This window comes from Varroa destructor, unplaced genomic scaffold, assembly GCF_002443255.2.
Source record: "Varroa destructor unplaced genomic scaffold, Vdes_3.0 BEIS01000001.1, whole genome shotgun sequence".
Classification (NCBI taxonomy): domain Eukaryota; kingdom Metazoa; phylum Arthropoda; class Arachnida; order Mesostigmata; family Varroidae; genus Varroa; species Varroa destructor.
This window is the reverse complement of record NW_019211454.1, coordinates 60,654,826-60,674,879: the sequence shown is the minus strand read 5'-3', so window position 1 is coordinate 60,674,879 and position 20,054 is coordinate 60,654,826. Positions and strand designations below refer to the sequence as shown.

The 20,054-nt window shown below is 39.8% G+C and overlaps 1 protein-coding gene and 1 long non-coding RNA gene across 10 annotated transcripts in view; one reads left to right on the top strand and one right to left on the bottom strand.

The window, feature by feature from the left end:
* The window catches only part of LOC111242882 (uncharacterized), a 30,792-nt gene extending 17,746 nt beyond the window's left edge, over positions 1-13,046 (top strand). For both annotated transcript variants that reach the window (XR_015319477.1, XR_002670194.2), the window contains exons 2-4: positions 10,287-10,622; positions 11,056-11,237; positions 12,440-13,046. This is a non-coding gene — a long non-coding RNA (uncharacterized LOC111242882). The remainder of the gene's footprint in view (positions 1-10,286; positions 10,623-11,055; positions 11,238-12,439) is intronic.
* Positions 1,921-19,956, bottom strand: INPP5E (Inositol-3-phosphate synthase). Of its 8 annotated transcripts, none has more exons than XM_086977925.1 (9): positions 18,856-19,956; positions 18,339-18,563; positions 16,286-16,607; positions 14,315-14,409; positions 10,347-10,591; positions 6,898-7,075; positions 5,763-5,943; positions 5,168-5,351; positions 1,921-4,044 (listed from the first exon to the last, which is right to left on the bottom strand). In XM_086977925.1, exons 2-9 carry the CDS (start codon positions 18,431-18,433, stop codon positions 3,968-3,970), a joined length of 1,377 nt encoding a protein of 458 aa, XP_086834051.1. In that variant the 5' UTR covers positions 18,434-18,563; positions 18,856-19,956; the 3' UTR covers positions 1,921-3,967. The 8 variants fall into 8 exon arrangements, with proteins under 8 accessions (XP_086834051.1, XP_086834050.1, XP_086834052.1 ...); XM_086977924.1 differs by having other exon boundaries at positions 18,339-19,104; positions 19,342-19,956; XM_086977926.1 differs by having other exon boundaries at positions 18,339-19,001; positions 19,342-19,956.
* Between the last annotated feature and the right edge of the window lie 98 nt (positions 19,957-20,054).

Genomic DNA, 20,054 nt, shown 5'->3' with positions numbered 1-20,054 from the left:
GAGTGTTGATATCGTTCAAATCAGACAACGACTGTACTTGCAGTTGTTGGGATTTCCTAGATGATTTCACGAAAACGTTGAGAGCATTTGCGTTAAATAACAGATCAGTGCGTAGAATCGATCAAGATAACAAACTATAAACTATGAAAAAAAAAAACTATACTTTAGAATGTTTGTAGATGATTTCAAAAGGGGCCGTTGACATACTTCGGAGCATAGTCAGCAAAAGCCGCTTTGAAAAAGCTTTCTCGGCGGATAAAAGCGTGAAGCACTAAAATAATAATAATAATAATAATAATAATAATGAAAACGAGATCGGAGCTGAAGTGGCGGAGACGGGATATCGGAATGGCTACCCGATAACGTCAAATGTTTTTTTGTATAGCACGAAGTACTCTGCTTTGGTCGGATGGCCTCATGTATGAATGAAGGTATCATATGTAGGGACAGTGAGATTTGCCGCATTTTCTTGGACTAGAAAATCAATTCATTGACATTTGTTAATAATTCTCAAAAACTTCACAAATACAAAGGCAACAATACAATACACAGATATCAGAGAGAACATATAGAACCATTTATAACATTGTGTGTTACAAAAGCAATTTGGTAACTTCTTAGAACATCAACCTTTAGGTTTCAATTTGTGAACCTAGATACCTAATGATATTAGCAGTTGTAAGTAATTAAAAATGATCGTCACAGTGTACATTACATGATAGCGTAAGCACAAAAGCAAGCATACAAGCGTTCTTGAAAATGGACCGTATGGCTGCTTGTGTTCAAATACTTCTGTCATTTCGGCTTACCGCTAGCAGAAGAACAATAGAATTGGCTAGGTGTATAATGCACCAATTGAGATCGATGTGTCTAAATATAAAATACATATAATGAATCCGTTTTAGTATATATGTTACGCACCGTCTGAACTTGGCAGACATATTTTAATGGAGCATCAAAATATAAATCGAAAATTGAGAGAAAATCAATCGACCAGCGAAGATCTTGTCGGCATCCTTGGAAACGAGGAGTTATATATAACGACTTTTTTTAAACGTTCTAAAATTGTCATTTATTTGCATCAAAAGACCGCTCTTGCGTTGTAACCTGTGAAAGAAATAAGTGGCATTACTCGATTAGACAGTCGATATACTCTACGGCGAAAAAATATTACTTTTTTCACTAATTCGTTTTCTATTTATTTTTACGAAGCTTTTATTTTCTTTATCTTACTGCATATATAATGCATAATGGTTCTTGACAGAAGCTTTTTTTAAAAAACGAAATATTTCAGTCTGCGATAGAATTAGTTGGCCAGAAAGGATTTCAAGGGCCGCTTAAAAGCTATTTCTGGTTCAATGATTGGCTTACATTTGAGGAAGAAGCATTTCTAAAGAAAAGATTTGTCAGACTCATCGATGTTGATATAGAAGTCCTGAAGATGGACGTTTTCATTGATTAATAATATCTCACGCTTGTAGAGGTGATAGTTTAAAATTGTACTGTTGAACAATTATGTTTTATGCTGCAACTGTAAGATAGGTCTTTTCTAAACAAATACAGATAGATACCTCTAAACATATCGCTGGTTGATAGATGTTTATATTTAATTTTGTCGTTGCTGAAACAATTGGGATTACTCAAATCAGTGAGGCTTTTTTTCCGACGTTTTTCGCCCGACGGGTGGGCAGTTTTACGCCACCCTTACTGACTCTCAATTACAATAATCGGTTATAGATCTACGAGCTTCTCCGCATTAAATGTAGTTGTTGTTATTAATAATTAAATGTAGCGTAATTGTTGCACAGGCCTTAATTAACGGGACCTTATAACTAGAAAGGTATTGGCCATAAAAGCTAAAAAGTGCCGGAATTCTAACCAGCGATTGCCCGCGAATCCCAAAAAAATCACACAATATCCTCAAGTTCAACATGTCGTTCTCGTTTATTTGGTTTTGGTTAGTACCATTTAGTCTATTTAGAACTAGTACACACAGCGTCACGGTGTTGTTGTTATTATGCATAGCGTATATCAGAACGTCGAACATTACATTTGTTTTTGCACCCTATAGCGTTGCACTGATCTAAGTTATAGATACTACATAACTATGCAGCATGTTTGCTATTGAAGGCACTACAAACATTTATAGACAAACACAGCTCAATACGGGTGTAAATATCTACATACATGTAGGCGCTTCTAAAGGTAGGCGTTATAATGTACCAGCGCATTTAGGTAAGTTTACCCCTTTTGTGACTTCATCTGTGATGCCTCTATTTGATCGAACCGTCCCACGGACCACTGCACAACCGACTGAACCTTCACATTGGAATTAGTCTATCTTCCACAGCGTTCTTTGCAATGACTAATATTTGGATAGAATTAAGATCATTCGCGTCGAGAGAACTATATACAATCTTCACAGATTTAGCATAATAAAACCCGTGATAGGATCGTGCAGATCAGCAGGAGACCTCGACGATTCGCGTTTATTTATACTGTGTTTTTAGTATGGCCGTCGTCGAAATGATCTTTGAAGACCAGTGATGTTTTCTGTAAAGGCATACGTCCATTGCTGAGGCGGTGGCCGTGAAAATAAGGAGTAGAATATATGGGGTAGTAGGTAAGTTGCTGTTTTTCTTTTGCTCGTACCCTTCGAGCACGTTTTGAATTTACAAGTGAAAAAACCGAATCCGGGGCAAACATTTGTTGTTGCACACCCTAGACAAAATGTCCGGACAAACTTTTTTCTGGCTTGCTTTACATTTTAGAATTTTCGTTTAGAATCGTCACGGGCCTTTCCGCCACACTGTTGGATAACCGTAAGGCTCATATTGATATCCTTTTCCAATTGGCAAAGAAATGTTAATCTCTCTATTGATACATCGCCCATTTGTTGAATATACGTAGGTCCGATCATGTTAACAGCGTTCTGTCATTAGATGATCAGTTACTTCTGAGATGCAATGACGAGCTCGTATCCAGTTATCCTGTTGAGAACTCCATTGTAAAAGTATCGCAAAACGATTTCGCAAAAGGATACAGTTACAAGAACTTAGCTATAAAAACCGAACTCACTCCTACATGCATACGTTTCATTTCCGGCTAACTTGCGCAGGCTTATTGGCTTTGTACTAAAGCAAACGATGCTATAGTGGGTTGTAGTTTCATTTACGGCAAACTTATCCACCTATCTAAAAATAACATACTTTATATACGAAAACGTAATAGTTAGCAATAGCTTATGATTTGTGTATGGTGTTTGACGAAGAAAATTGAGCGCGATGTATAACAGTGAAATAATTCTAAGGTCTCTTTCGATGCTTACCGCTAAACTGAATATTGGCTGCTAGCTAATGTACCATCTAAACACTACTTGGTACTATTTCGAAAAGTACGCAAGAAAGAAAAGTGCTGCCCCATCGAACCTCCTTTAACTGATCTCAACGGGGCAGCTCAACTGAACATTTTTGAAACTATCTAAATAAAACACTTGACCCTTTAGACGCAAATTTACCTTGTTGTTCAGAGGCGTCGCGTATATACTTAGTTTTTTTTTCGTATTTTTACTATACGTTTCAGGCCACGAGTCCTAACGCTAACGATATTGTTCATGACTCGTGCAGATATCGACTAGCAAGACATGCTACACGCAGATCAGAAGCTATTGTTCTTTATTTCCTGTAGGCATTCGATGGGTAACTTAGGGACATTTGCGAAGTGTCAAAATCTCTAAAGTGGGTGACTTTAGTGGGCGTAAAGATGGAGTCCACTGAAAAAAATCGATCATGGTGAGAACCGGGTGCGCGTTTCGGTTTGTTGCTGTTATTGGAACCGTTTATCATTGCCATGGCTCTCTGTTGGCCACGAACTAGTCAATGATGCCCAACGCAGTTCTGCCAATATTCGCAGCTGGAAAGCGGTAAGACGTCCCTCCACCGTAGGTAAACCCACTTTCTAGCATAGTTCACTGAAGACAGCAGACGGCGCTCGACTTACTGACATCAAAACTGATTCTCCGTCGAAGTGTTGAACGCTTCAGTGCTGAAAACATATATAGGGATACAATTAGAAAAACACAAAAAATACCGCACTTCGAAACGCTATACGAATGAAGCTGGACACTGTTGAGCGATGCTTCAACGAATCGTTGACGCGTAGCTGCTATTGAAAAATTTTTTTCACAGATTACAAAAAACTGCGCTCAACCACTCCGTCAATCAGTGTTAGTAAATGAAATTTTTTAAAATACTTCTTTTTGTTTATGTACAGTTTTAAAAGCACGACAAAAATAATATGCCCAATTTTATTTTTGCATACGTAGCAAAGTCACTTTTCTGTGGCCTAATAGAGATTTGGTCATAATTCCATATGGTCCAGTCGATGATGTAGCACGGATAAGGGCTGAACGTGTATTTAGTCCGGAATTGCCAAAATAAATTTTAGCGTCCTACATGAGGGGTTGTCTATTGGAACTAGAATAGCTAACGGGAGGGAGTTTAGCAAACGAGTGCTTAAACTTCCGTGGCGCAGCTGTGGAAAATTTCTGCTGGACAAAAATGGGTTGCATAGTTAGCAAGTGAGTATAATTAAAGGTACTCGGGGGTAGCCTTTGTCTGCTTATGGCTGTCTCGGTTGAATGAAGCCGAGTAGGTCGAAAATGGCGTAAGTTGTGCTGATCTCGCAGGCGCGAGTGTTGTTGGTTGCCATATTGAAAGTTTCCGTCGGATCGACACCCCCAAGATAAGAGAGATATTACGCCATGCTAGTTTGATGTCTTTTCTATACACCATTATCCAAGACGTCAGAACAGACACTTTAATGTGTAAACATTTAGCTAAACTTAGGCGAAAAATATTCTAACGACCATGATAGTATAACAGCAAAAAGAATATAGAAAAATATAATTGGAAGAATCCATAGTAGGTGGAAAGGGTAGCATTGTTGTTCTATCATGGAACTGCCGGTGCCCATTGATCTGGTTACCTACAAACGCTCGGCGATGTCGAAGACCAAATGCATTGCTTGTAGTCCAGTGCCTATTGTCGCGAGCTAGAGTACGAGTTTATTAATTAATCGCTAAAAACGCCTCTACTTTGGACGCTTAGTATGAATAGAATAAATAGCGTATGGTTTCTGAACAGATGAGCGTTGCGGAACCATGTACCTTCAACGAATACTTCTCGCCGAAAGGCCCCTGCGGCGAGCTTGCTCGAGTCATTAGAGGCTCTCAATCCGACCTCGAATATAGCTACAACCGGTTTGTGGTCCGATGATGAAAAACATTCAACGCAATCGTACAGACGTACTGTTAGAGCTTGGCCCTCGCGGTTCATATATAGAATCCGGTCCTGTAAAAAGTAAGCGACATTGGAAGTCGGGACAATAAAATCCAATAGATGCTTAAGGAGCAAATTCGACACTTAAATAATGCTCAGACTCGGCTCTCCTAAAATGAACTAGCCAATAACTAAGGGGTGCCTTATATGATTATCACTGAGTAATAATATTTTACAAATGTTTAACTCTAAATTTTTGTAAAGTCTACTGTCGTGCTTCTTCTTAGCTATAAGAATCATTTTGATATCAGAGAAAAAAAAAAAGCGTTCAAATTACAAACAAAAATAGTGAAAATACTAGGTATCGAACGAGGCCTGCTATGACTAAGGTTTCGATGCGGCCTATTTTTACAAAAGATATTGACAAACGCGAACACTTTCAATATGGCACGGCCTAATCTGCGCGTAAGTTCTTGGACGTACCGTATATGAAGGCACTCTAACGGTGTTCCTGTCGTACATATTAGAGTTGATCTCATATTTGAATGTGGGCGCAAAGCTAATCTCTCCTTCATGAAATCCACTGAAGGCATCTCCGTCGGCAATCACCTTATTGAGTTGATCGAATCTGAGCAATGATTTAAAGTCTCGCTCTGCCAGAAATCTGCAAAATATTTACCATAGCATTACTGTTCGAAGTGAGTATTGTCTAGTTCAAGCTATGCATGGAAGATCTCTAAACGCTTCTAGGAAAGGCGTGATTACCTATTGACGTTACGCTATTATCGGAACGCTGTCGTGCTCGAACATATGCAAAGTTAAATCTGAGAAGGACGGGTACTTCTAGTTTAGTTAACGGTATTCGGTACGCTTATTCTACTACTTCGACATAGCATCACCTTCGTTCCCACCGTCAACTCATTAGACACCCAACGTCCAACAGGCAGTTGCCAATGAACATACATCGTAAGATCGTCTGATCACTGGTAGACAAGAGTGAACCCGTAGGGGACTAAATGACTCTTCTATACTGTATATATTTTACGTTTTAGATTACTTTAGAATCCAGATTGGTTGTGCTCCCCGAAATAATTTGCACATGTCGCAGTCAAAATATATTTCTTGTTTAGTAAATGTATTTGCTTCAACTTATTTGTAAAGAGGGCTTTACTCGAAACACAGTTACGACCCATCTACATAAGTTAAGGAGACAACAGATTTGATCCATTGAGTCGACTGTCTTTTGTTGTAGGTAAGATCTCCTGCTTCCTAAACACTACCCGCTCGACAACATTGAGCATTTTGGATGGAGTAGGCGAAAGTGCCAGCGACCTGAGGCGAGCTCTCCAGTTCTACTTGCACTTGGAATTTTCTTAGTAAAGTAAATTATTACCCTATTAGCTTACAGCGATTAGCGAGCATAGCAAATAGTCTACCTTACGTGTCTACAATATCGATCGCCATCTTTAAATGAATGAAGTTAGCATCGATACGAAACATGTCTAGTACGGAAGAAGCTTCGTTGACAACTGGGGACGGATGTCAGCTATTATGTATTTTGCAACGTGTTCGATTTCTTTTTCTTTCTTTGTATGAAATGTGTTCTTTAATCGCTTGCCTTAGAACAGTTTCAGAACTGGTGTCGAGTCGAAAGTTAAGGTCCCCAAACCAAAAGATAGCGTCGTATCTAGATGGGGCAACGGGTGCCACCTTGGATGGTGGCACCGCCTGGCGGAAGAGGGCCCGAATGATCTTCTCGTAATCGGCAATTCGATTATGTTGTTTGTTCTCGTGCGCTGTCCAAAAGCAATCACCAAAACACAGATAAACAATAGAATATTCAGTATACTTCATTTGTCGTGTGGCAAATATAATTGTAGGGACTTGACGGCGCATTCAGTATGTTATACATATTACGCTATCGACGTTACGGCACACGATGGAATAATCCGCTAGACATTAAAAGAGAAAAAATTTAAATTGAAAAAAATAGTTAGCGGCCTTATTATAACTGTGGTGTGTAGCTGCTTCGTCTTTGGCCGACCTGGTTACATTTCGTCTGCAGCGTTTCACTAACGAGACATCATCTTTGCTTGCCTTCAAGCTGAGCAATAACATTTAAATCCAGTGGCAGTTCATTGTTAGCTACCAAAGGAGAGCAATACCTAGAATGGCAGATGCGCAAGTTTCTATTGATTCTGCTAACGTAAAACGACGAGAGGCTTCTTCGAGTCAGAAGGGCACGATCAGAGTAGGCAAAATTGCAGTGGTGCCCACGCATGCTCGGCACAGTTACTGCCGCAACCCGCTATTTTAGCTTTCAACAATTAGCATTAATGGCTTCCACTCGCGAAGGGGTGTCATTTTAATTAGGGATATGTACCCGTTCTTATTACTACTGCCTATATAAAAGATGTTCGTGTGTTACCAATCGGATCTAAGCGCTCGAGCCCGCAACAATTTATTTTAATCAACAAATGATGATGGGACAACATGAAATGAAGCTAGTCACGAAGGGACAGAATTTTACAATGGCGCATTAGAAAAGCTGATGAAATCGCAAATCCAATGTGAGGATCGACCTTACTCACTTTTTCATGGCATTGTTTTTCCCTTTTATATATATATATATATATAGTTATTATTTTATGGTATTAGTGGAGCTCAACTCTACGTATATCAAGTCGTCATACTAATAAGAGCTACGTGAACTTTTGCTTAATATGAATTATAGTTGAACATGTCTAACGAGTGCGTTTAGATCAAAGGAACGCCTCTATTCATTAGTACTGCTGTAGTACCTGCTGGACGATTTCCAAACGAAGAGAAGCGACTCCGAAACGTTTAGAACGACAAACCCCTAAACAATTATAATGGAATATTTTTAAAGTTTTCAAGATTCGGATTGATACAGCCAATCGATGTCAGGCTTATGTGACTTCAGCTGTACACAAATAGGACAGAGAAAAGATTCTGATGTCAGATTTTAGAATGTTTATTTCGCGTAACTTTAACGCGAGCGATTAAGTTAGAAACAGCCGTAAACGAAAAATAACACTTTACCATTAAATCAAAGAATTACAAGGTTGTTTCTGTGTACAGTTGTTCTTAGTGACAGCCGCTAGCCAGTCGAAATTTATCTATATTCATCGGTTTTATATAGCTGGTTAATCACAAAAACCAGAAGCACAATTCAATACGATGGTCTTAATCCAAAGCTTAAGTATATAGGCGCAAAGCTACGTCAGTGAATGAATGATACGTCCCAACCAAGTTTCGAAGCGAAGAAATGCGCAGGGATCAGAAAAACGATAGCTGAGGTAAAAGGATCGAAGGATGGAGCAGCTCAAGTCCGATAGCTGGATGAGCAAATATCGATTGGTTCAAGTGGGCCGTTCTACTTATTATACTAATAGCATGTTACATCAGTGGCTGATCCGTTAACGTCAAAAACTAAATCGGATAAAATCGTTCTCGCTGCAGCGATCGGACAACTTGTTTTGCAATGAAGCTTCCCATGTCAAATGATCGTTTGGGGCGTGGGCACGTGCCACCAATACGCAGAAAAAGGTTCACTTTGATATGGTAAACAGACGTCAACAACATGACGGATATGATGATGCGATGCAGCCAACCCATTTTTTATACCTTGTGGATCTCAGTGTTAGTCGAAAGTTTGTCTTGCATCACGTAGCTGGCCTGTCGCGGCTTTTTCCATCTGCTGGCCCATAATGACTTGCTTAGCAAGGAATAAAGAACCTGTAAGGGTACAGCTAATGGAAGACGCTACTTCAGCTACGAGTAGAACATTGACATAGATCGCTGTCTTAACCTCACCAAGTTTGCCATTCGCCATTTTGCAATTTGGAGCTTTCAATGCCTCGAAAACGAAGTGAGGGACCTCTTATCGCGATCCTATTAGAGGGAGACTTTCTACATATATACCTATACAAACAAATATTTAAAGGCTTTCATTACTCACACATTGGTAGATTAGTGACATTGTTGCTGAACGTCATAAAAGAAAAGAAAGAAGGAAATTAAATATTCAGCTACATGCGATCCACTTAAAGTCCGATAATTTACTCAACGTCACAAGCGGTAGCGTTGGTTCTAGGACAGCGGTAACTTAGCAATGGATCACGGGGCTGGCGCCCACCCAGGAGAGCTTGTTAGCGAGTCATCCATCATAGAGCTTCGCCTATGTCAGCCTGACTATGCCGTCCCAGACAGCCATTGCTGCAATCTAACAACAGCCTTGAATTAGCCTGGCATTTTCCTTTACGATAGAAGCAAACAGTCCTACTAGTTTTCACTGTCGAAGCGTTGCTTCGAGAGTGCTTAATCGGAAAACTTGCCAAAGAAAACCAGTTACGAAAATGGAATAAACAGTTGCGTTAGAACAGATCAGGTAGTGCCCCATTGCCCTAGACTCTAGTCGTTTTTGTTGGAGGCAAGAATTTCTAGTCCTTGTTAAGGCAAAACTACTCTTCTCGCAGTGGAAATAAAATGTGACCGCTCGCCCATTGAAGGTGCACAACCTTGTCCTTGTGGACCGTTTTCGCTAATACGTTGAGTAAATTTAAAGCAGTCCGGACGCACGATTCTCTGCTCGTGGGAAATAGATGTTCAGGATGAAAGCAAGCTTACTGGCTGAAAATTCAATGCATTATGAAACTGTAAAGAAGTAACACCTACGGATTGTGCCTTCAAAACTCGTGGAAGTCCACGACTAATGCTAGTGTGTATGTATGGATAGTATTTTTATATTTGAAATGGATTTGAGCTAAATATTAATACGAATATGTAACAGTGAGAACAGTATTGCAAAAGTAGACCGTCAACTAAAATAGACCTGTGAAAGGTCAAACAAAAATCCCATGCTTACACATACTAGTCATCATCCGCTCCTTACGCGATCCTCATTGTTTATAGTAATCAACTTATTGTTAGGGAAGTTCGCAACTTACTATACCTTGTTGCATTTACACTGTATATAAAATCTAGGACGTAGCAAAGCAGAATCAGACCTGTTGGACAACAAACGAAACCCTACTCTAGTCTCACCTGTAAGATGTGAATTGATGAACAACATAGACGTGCCGAAAAAGCTGAAGGAGGAGCAGACCGCGCCCTTTGTTTTGAGAGCGGTACCGGCTCGGGTCGGCTGCAGGACGTCGCGGGGCGCGCCACAGTACCAGATGAGATCGCGTTGAACAAACACGCTAAGGTGCAGTACGCCAAGATGACATGCGTGAAACAGAACGTGCGACGGGAGTAAAGCTTGCTGTAACCGAACTTCCCACTCACGCCTGTGATCAGCAGCCGCAGCAGATATTATAGGTACAAACAATGAATAACAGTGATAAAGGATGATAACAAGGTATTGGTAGATAAAGTCAATATACTTATCATACTTAGGTTCTTGTTTAGGTGTTTGTTGGACGAGTTCAATTTAGATCTGTAGTTGCATGGCTCTATTTGTGGGCACAGAGAAACATTAGTGATCATGTTGAATTTAGGTCGTCAGGAAAGCGTCCGGAATTGGTTGACCTGATGCTCGTTCGGGTTCTGAATAACACGTAGAGCCTGAGCCTTTTTGCCACCTACTTAGATAATCATTAGGAGATCCGCGCAAAAAATGTGTCAAATTTTCAGTTTGTATTGGTTAGGGTATCAGTGGGTCTCGAGTGCGGCTACTACGCACTTCACTATTGCACTCGATTAAAAAACTCACGCTACGTATCAAATTGTTACTGGCAATTCTGTACTCTAGTAGGAAAAGTCAAGCATCACGGGTTCACCCCGGAGGAAAAAGAAGTTTCCTCTACGTATTTGGTAAAGCTTGAAACGAGCGTTCCATTGTGAGCTCGTAGAGTCTCGTGAAACCGATGCTGCATAACGCTCTGGATGGCAATCAACAGTTCAGTGGAAGGAAAGGGCCGTTTAGGAGGCAAGGTAACTTTTCCGAGTTTCGTATTGCTCATTTAGGTAACGTTACTCGCTTATTTACATCTGTTGGCCGAAAGCCGATTTTTGAATGCTGGATAGGTCCAAAAATGTGGACTGGAACATTTTAAGCTCAGAAGCAGGAAATCCTGTTTTAACAGGCCCGTAAATCGTTCTACAAATAGAAAGAAAGTAAATCATAACGGTAATTATTTCGATGATTATTTACTGCTATCGTTGTTATTAATTATTTCGGGGTTTTACCATTGTTCTGTAATAATGATGGCTAAATATTAGTCAAAATGGCCGAACTTATTTTTACATCTAATATATGTAGCGTTTCAGGACGCGAAATCTTTTTCTGAGGAGGGTGGGTAATAAAATTTCAACATTTTACCTGACGCCATTTTAGAGTGGCAATTTTTCTCCGCTGAAAGTGGAAATTGGTACATTTCGCAAGTATGAGTTCAACAAATATATAATTGTCTAGCGAACATTATTTCAGTCGCGGAAAGCAAATACGAGAGGAAGTTGTATACAAACTAAAACTAGCTAACAAAAATATCGATGAGCTTTCCAGATCTAATAAGGATAAATAAGAAAATGTCACTAAATTAACAAGTCGGCGATGATGTCACCGATGCCATTTTGGACTATCTGACTTTGTTGAAAGCGCGGAATCTGCAATTTTCAGATCATCGTCTACGTATAGCAGACGCACTACGCCATATCGTTATTTCTATATCGTATATTTCGGTATGATACGTAACGCTGAACTTGTTAATTTAGTGCCATTTTCTTATTACTTTTATATACTTTAAATGCATGAAATGCATTATCTACCATTTGTGCACGTATAACAATAGGCTAGAAATGCGACTTTCGCTATTATACTGTGTGTAAATGCAAACGCAATAGTAGTAGTAAAAATACTCTACCTCTAATTTAATAAAGCTTTTACTCACACGCACAGCGTTGTACCTAGTAATAGCACAAACCTATCTACTCTGAATTGGTTTGCCCGCTCACAGGACATAGCTCTGTTTTGCTTACTCTGCTAGATAAATGATGACCCTACGACGCGTCTACCAGGCCAAGAATGTTTCGTAAACGGCCACTAGAGTGGGTTTTTTATGTGTTGGATCTGCTCTATTAACTGAGAGCCATCTCTCACTTATGTTAGTTGATCTTATTTGTGCTATTTATTTCAGAAGAGGCATCAAGAAGCGACAGTGCAGAACGAAACTATAGTGGGCCCCTTTGGGCGGTTATGGGTGACGATCGCTAGACTCGTGACACCCTATGCAGACAATATGTACATAGAGAGGGAATGAATGAAGATAACAACAGCTACACATTTATCATAGATAAGAGTCCAGATAGAAACGCTTGGTAACCCGTGCCTCAACGGCTTCAAGTATGCATATAGTGATGAGAATATTGACAAATTTCAAGCGCACTGTTCCTTATTGATTGTTGATCTCTATCGGAAACTATTGATTACGAGGAGACGCCAGGTGGAAAATTTGCTCTTCCGCTTTTTTTCTACCCAAATAACGATGGATCGAATTAAAAGGTTTTGGCTCTAGAGTTTTCACAATGCGACATCTTTTTGATACAATCGAGTTTTTTTAGTAGAATTTAGAAATAATAGTTTCAAATTGATAATAGTTTAGTAACTAACCGCTGTTAAGTACAAGCTATGTCTGGCGCCAAATAATATGATGCGACGAAAACGACTCGACCGAAGCTTGCGTCATCATTTCATAACCCCCGTTCGCCTGATGATTGTGCCAAATCGAAAAACGGTGTTAGCTCCTCGTAGGTACATCTAGGCTTCATTATAATTACAGGGGTCCGATTGGCTTTTTTGATCCAGTAACAAAGAGACTTTCCAGATTACAGGGTACATCGCCTAAGTACAGTGCTTCGATAGGGCATCAGGTTAGGTTAATGAGCTTGTTGTCATCAGCTTTTGTCGAGCGTATCTACCATCGGAGACTAAACCAGTAACAAGGTCTTCATCAACTATATTTCATTTATATGGCTGTTAATAATTATAGCTATACAAATAGAGCCATACGGTCGAATCCGAGCTGCGGTAGTAAGGCTCACGAGAGCGACACGATGTGGTACTCAAAGAGTAGGTCCTACAGACTCGCGACATTGTTGACGAGGCCACGACTATTCTAAAATCTACAACCTGTCTATCTTATTAGTTTAAAAAGACTCTCAGGTACCAGTCGCTGATACATGATTCTTGTCGGTCGATTTGTCCTTTGACTAATTTTCTGTTATTTCTCATTGCAACAAACGTGTCATATTATTAGCATACCTAGCTGAAATTAACTACTATTCAGTGAAAAAGGGGCATATATTCTTTGTAGGAGATTTGTTTTCGATTTATTAAAGTTAGTCTGCTAGTTCCGTTAGACAAATGCGACCTGCCTGGTAGGTTTTATCTTAGCTTCTATATTTGTGTATCTGAAACGGCTTAGTAACTACATGCCAACGTTCATTTTGAGTTCGTGCCACTTACTCAGATAAATGTATTGCTTATTGCAAATTTCAGCCGTCAGTAGGTCTAGTGTACAAGATTAGCGTCTTCGAAATGCGTTAGCAGGATCCTGATTGTCTCCTCTTCATGCTTACTGCCCGTGGAAAATATCCTTTAGAAGAACATATAATTCTCAGTATTGATGTTTTCCAAACGGATAAAGCTTTTTTCCAAAAATTTCGAAAAGGAATAGGCTTTGCAGCCCCATGCTTAACGGAATATATGCATCATTCGTAAACGTCAGTTAAAGAAAAACAACTATAATTGATTTAGCTCCTTTACGCCGCGAAAAACTATCAGTAGTAAGCAGGTCCATCCGTACCATCAAACAAAAAGACCATATATTGTGGCCGTTCATCGTAAAGCCCAAGAAGGAATACCTGTGACAATACAACACTCCTTTGTTACGTTCTGTGTCATTTGCAAAAACGTCCTGAGCTGTACACATTTATAATTACGAATTCGTTTATAGGCATTATCGTAATTAGATTAACAGGCTATGAAAAGGGCTTACGCATAGGAAACCTACTTGTCAGCAACGCCTTCCTGTACGCCGATGACATACATGTCAGCATTTTCTTCTGTTGTCGTGAGCAGAAGCTCACTGAGATTTTTCGGTCCCATCTGAAAAAAATGTTCACGTCACTAATGAATAACAATAGCAATGATCAAGTAATGGTAGATCAATTTATGTATCCGAGAAGGTTCGTGTTCCCTATCGAGCTCTGACCATTCTACGAGACGGTGCCGTGTCACTTGTGGTGTTCTTTGTTTGTTTAAAGAAATTAAATCGAATTAGCGTCAATACCCCCCTCAATAATATTTCAGGCCAGATGGGACCTAGCAGGAAGTGTAATGACATACCAGGTAATTGAATTGATATATATATATATATATATATATAACAGAGATTGCCGAGTATATGGAATTTGGGTTACGAATAATGTAGGCTGGTGAATGGACTACACATTTGTGTAGGTACTAATATAGCAATCGCCGTACGTGTACCGCCATTTGTACATCACTCTGTGTGGAGAGATTAGTTAATGACAATGAGGTTGGGTTCATGGTAAGCCTTAATGGCATATCAGCAGCAGATCGATACTTTATTTAGATTGAGGAAGCGTTTCGTGCCAACGTTTCTAACCATTTCGTGTCTACTATAGCAAGCGATACTTATTACCGAAACAATTTCATTTGACGACACTTTGCTGCTTCCTTAGATTAAACTTCGACCTCTTGTATCCACAGCCGGCTAATGTATTTCTAGTTTCGCTAAGCTTCTAACGTACGTTTACTTCCTATAGCTTCGAAAGTTCCCCGAGAGTCCGTTCAATGCTGACTTCCTGCCACAGGCGAGTTACTGCTATACCCGTACTAACAAACAGCCGTATTTTATATAGCCACCGCTAGCGTTGGTTCGGTTTGAAATAAACGTGTCTCTTTTACACAAAACATCTTCCCTCGAATCAGTGCGTGTCATCGGATGCTTAAAAAGTCTTAAAGTTTATCTGCTACGAAGACAGTTATATCGTGAGCACACAGTTACGAACAACTAACTTCTCGTGTAAAGCCGAAGTTAACTGAGTAGGCCGAACGAAAGAAAGAAATCCTAGTGAGAGTATTGAAAGCACTTTTATTTCTCAAAACAGAAGCAGCGTTCAACGGCGACATTATCCTATGTATCCAATAAAAAAAAAGTTATGGTTTAATTCTAGTTATCTGAGCCACTATAAAAAACCACGTGCCACGTTACGACGAGAGGGTTCTGCATAGCTAGCTGCACATTGCTAGTATTGAATAATATTACTTTATTCTTCAACACTGTTTACTTCTTTCAGGTCGGTAGGTAAGTAACACAAGACCTCATTTCTGACATAAATGGGCTGTTTTTTAATGAATTGTTCGTTTGCTTAAACGATCCTCACAGATTTCAGCCAACGTCTGGCGCAAAGGAAATATTTTTTTTCTTTTCAATGAAAAAACAGTCTATCTTTCAAATGACGCGTTATCTCCTAACAGTTATTTACAGCTATGTAAATAGTTTCTAAAAAAGTATCCCAATCGTTTATTATCAAAGATAAACTTTGCGCACCTCGTAACTTTATTAACCGCACGCTCCCGCATACAAACATATATATATATATATATATCTATATACAAACTCGTTTTCTTCGAACCCGTTAGACCTTTTTTATTAACGGATATTTGTGGATAGTATAGGGCCAAACAGTAAAGCACGATATATAAAACTAAAGATTAGGCGCATCTCACCTATTGGAGTTATATAATATACTCGAGGCTGATGCCGAAACAGCCAATTAACAGCAAGGTTATCGAAACATATATATATATATATATATATATATATATAATGAACTTCCTTGGTCGTCTTCCGTAGCTATGATACAATGGCCACTTTTATACATTCATGAATCAAACGCAATAAACATATAAGCATCATTTCAATTGTACAAGTAGAAAGACACTTTGAACTTACCGTGCTATTCTGGTTCCATGACGCGATAAAGATTCGCAGCTTCCGATCTGGAAATACCCTGAGAAGCTCATCTTCGTTTATCAGAGGTGAACTGCCTAACGCCGGAGCAGATGAACCCCTCGACGACGTGGCTCGACTGGAGCTCGAAGCTCCCTGGCCTCGGTCCCTTTGAAATAGATGAAACTTCAGCCTGCGACCTGATGGAACAGCTGAGCCTACCGTTGAACTATTGGCTTCTGGCCCAATGGCCCTAGTCCCGCCAAATCTTGACCCGTGTGCGATGTGAGAACTGATATGTTCAATTTCTCTTATCTCCGTCGTCCTAGAGATACATATACTTAAATGGCAGTAAATATTGCCACGTTATCAGCGTACGTGGTGATGTACGGTACATCAACCGCAGCGAACTGATAGGAGCGAAAGGCTTCATTTCTATAAATTATAGCTGTCGTAATGAGCAACAACGACACGGTAATCATCATTTACATGAGCTGTAGAATAATAATAAATAACAACATGGGGGCAAACGACAACATACTTTTATTAATTCTCCAACATTATGGCCTAAACCCGTTTGTATCCTCCTAGTCGAACTGAAAAGTCTGTTTATTTCTGACGACGCTTCCTTGAGGATATCCTCGCAAAAGGATTTCAGCGCAGTTTGATGTTTATATATAACTGGTAGTAAACAAATGTTTGGCCAGAACAAGTACAGGCCAAGCGATAGGTGGTAGACTGAGTGACTGGGAAAGAAGCAGGTCTGATGGCGGCATCGAATCGAATCAATGACTGATCGTTTTATCGAGGACGACTTTCAATGGCCACATGTGGCTTGTACAACAGCTCTTCCTGTTACACAAAATGCCCCAAAAGCAAGTAAGGAAAAAGCTCATAAAAGTAAGATATTTGAACTTAGTGGAAAGAGAACAGCACACACTTCAGTTACGAGAGACGTCCACGTCAGGACGGTCTAATTCATTGTCAACTAATAATAAAAGTTATTCTAGCAATCGAATTATGTACGGAACGGCAGTGGCGTAGAGTTGCCGATCCTATATCAGGAGTAGACAGATGGATTCGCAGATATAAGAGTTTACTAAGCAACTGATTGTTCGGATTAGGACTATCATTTGAGAGTGGAGTCAGGAGGAGTGCCGATACGCAACTATGACTCCTTTGGTACGCTAACTTACACAGCCTCCACTTCCCAAGGCGTGGGGGATGGATATAAGGCACTTTGTTTATCTTTATATAAATAAATACAACTTATATAAGATACAAAATAGTTTATGTCGGGATAGACTTACATAGATTTAATCGTCAATCTGGTTTGAAATCATTTAAAACATGAACAATTTCGATTGCTTAAACTTATGACTAGCAAAATGAAGATGCATTATGGAGAAAAACATTTGAACAAACTATAATTTTGACGTTTTATAAAACAGAATCTTCGTAAAAGTAAAAAGCAATATGGTAAGAGGATGAACACAGAATGAAAAACAATTAGAAATAAACTCATGTTTATTGGAAATAAAAGAAAAGTGTTAATAGTAGGAATCGGAGAAACCGCATTTAGCATTTTATGAAGAAGGTATCGTTGGAAACTGTTGAAAAGTCAATCGGAACGACCTTCCTGCTAGTGTCAAATACCTGAGCCTATAATGCCCCTGTAAGGTACCGCGCAGTGCCATAATATCCGCCAAGCTCTTTTGGCCCTGTGGAATAATTGCTTTTTGATGTTATTAGGTAGTTGTCATAACGATTCTACGTAGAATTAATGTGATGGCCTGCGTTTGTTCCTGACGCTAAACAGAGAACCACTTGTCAAATGATTTTATTGACAACTATGTCACTTCGTCGAAACAGGCAAGTAAAAACGCAAGAAACCCAACTGGTACGTATGAATATGCATAAAAAGAAGTATTTGCCCAAGTCCCAGGGCCTCTTGAAAACTATCCATTTCGGCTTATCGATACGGATCTGGCTCTGTAATAGACGAAAATCGCATGAAAATGCATGGGCAAAGGCACCACCATTGTTTTTTTCATACCAGCCTCGTGGTTGATGAAGTTTTCGTCGTTGTGCCGAGTGCGCAGTGACGCTGTGAAACACACTCATGTGCAATGCTTCGAAACAGCATAGCATCTCAGTCGAATTGGAAATCCGTTTCAAAATTTCGGTAAAAGTTAAGCATAATCGTTTCGCACGCACAGTCCCTTGTGCTAATTCCGAAAATTCAGAAGGATGATTCGGTTACATTGTACAGGTCTCGGATCTGTTCGGAAGTGTTCAGTGCAAGTGTTAGTCTTACTTACATGAAGTAGTTTTCCTATTTGGTATGACCAGTTTGGTAGATCAGGAAGCAAGAATGTTTCTTTTTCATAGTTGTACAGCAAATGACTCTGACCCATTACAGGTCCCTTGTCTCAAAAAATTCTCAAAATGTTAATCAACATTATTGATCAATATATATTGTAAATAATATGACTTTATCTAGTAGGATTGAAAGAAAAGGTTATATCTTCTGACTAGATTTGGTCATAACAGCTACCATGTCAAATATTTACCTGCTTCACACACGTTTCATGTATTTTTTTACGTTACGTAATCGTCCGATGTTCCTCAAAGAGTTCCTCTATGCCGCAATAGTAGTAGGCCGTTAACAAAGGTAAACGTTTCCACGACGGTCATGATGTTATCTAATAATAACATTCTTACAGCAAAAATTATAGCTGATATCCGCTGTTGCATACACCCCTTAATAATAATGTCCTTTCCAGTGCGTCCTAGGTCTGTTCACAAACATAATAATCTACCTATGCAGGACCTAACGTCATTAGTTAAGTCGTGCCCATTAGTTTCATGCATAAAGGCTTTGTACGCTGCAACAGCAAGAGAAAGCTGAACAAATCGGGCATATGCTTAGGTGTACACGGGCACACGAACCAGCCAAAGTCGTGTCGCTCATCGGCAGATAGAAATTGTTACGTTTTATAATCATTCAAATACATGGTATTACCAAGAAATCTGTTTCTTGTAGCCGAAATACTTACATGCTTACGTGCCGCACTTCGTTCAGTACTACATTATGTTCTGCCGTGGAAATTTGGAAGTTTCAGGGTCTTCAACCATTTGATAACACAAACGCTGTTCCGGTTTACCTAGCTATTACGCTAGAAGTTTTCGAAGCAGATTCCGACGCTGCATTGGCACGTCCTTAATTACGTGGCTGTTGCAGTCCTTTTTCATATTGTTTTTTATATGCCGCTAATGGTTTTCTGAAAGTCCTAGCGACATATACTGAAACCTTCACAAAGCAAATCCATTTGCTGTTGCTCGAACCTTTTATTATTATATACTTGCTAGCACTAGATAACGTTAGTCACCGAGCTAGTACGGTGAACGAAATTTTTGCCACTATTCAACAGCATTGCAGGCCGAGGCTTATATCGTTTCGTCCGCCACGTCCGAAGAGTTCATAGACGGTTTAATAAAGAGGCGCAGATGTTTTGGCGGTAACTGATTCAATTCTTTAACTGAGCGAAGCTGGCCCGTTACCACTCCATAGCCGGTATCGTTGTCAGCGTCATCGGCATTGATGCCTCTACTATGTCACTCACATAGTGTTGTATGGTCAGCGTCATTGAGTGTACGGGTTGACCGGGCGAGTGTGGCTTTGTTGTGTATACATCGCGTTGCCGTGGTGGAGCAGCAAGGCGAGCTGTCTGGGGCTCGCTTGGGGGAGAGGCCGGAGCAAGCAGTTAGG

Coding starts and splice junctions, on each gene's coding strand:
- INPP5E (XM_086977923.1), bottom strand. CDS start 18,433: ATGCTATGCTGTTTCGAAGCATTGCACATGAGTGTGTTTCACAGCGTC. Junction 5,944..6,897: donor AGTTCTGAAACTGTTCTAAG/GCAAGCGATTAA, acceptor AATATTTTGCAG/ATTTCTGGCAGAGCGAGACT. Junction 5,352..5,762: donor TTAGAGTGCCTTCATATACG/GTACGTCCAAGA, acceptor TACTTTTTACAG/GACCGGATTCTATATATGAA.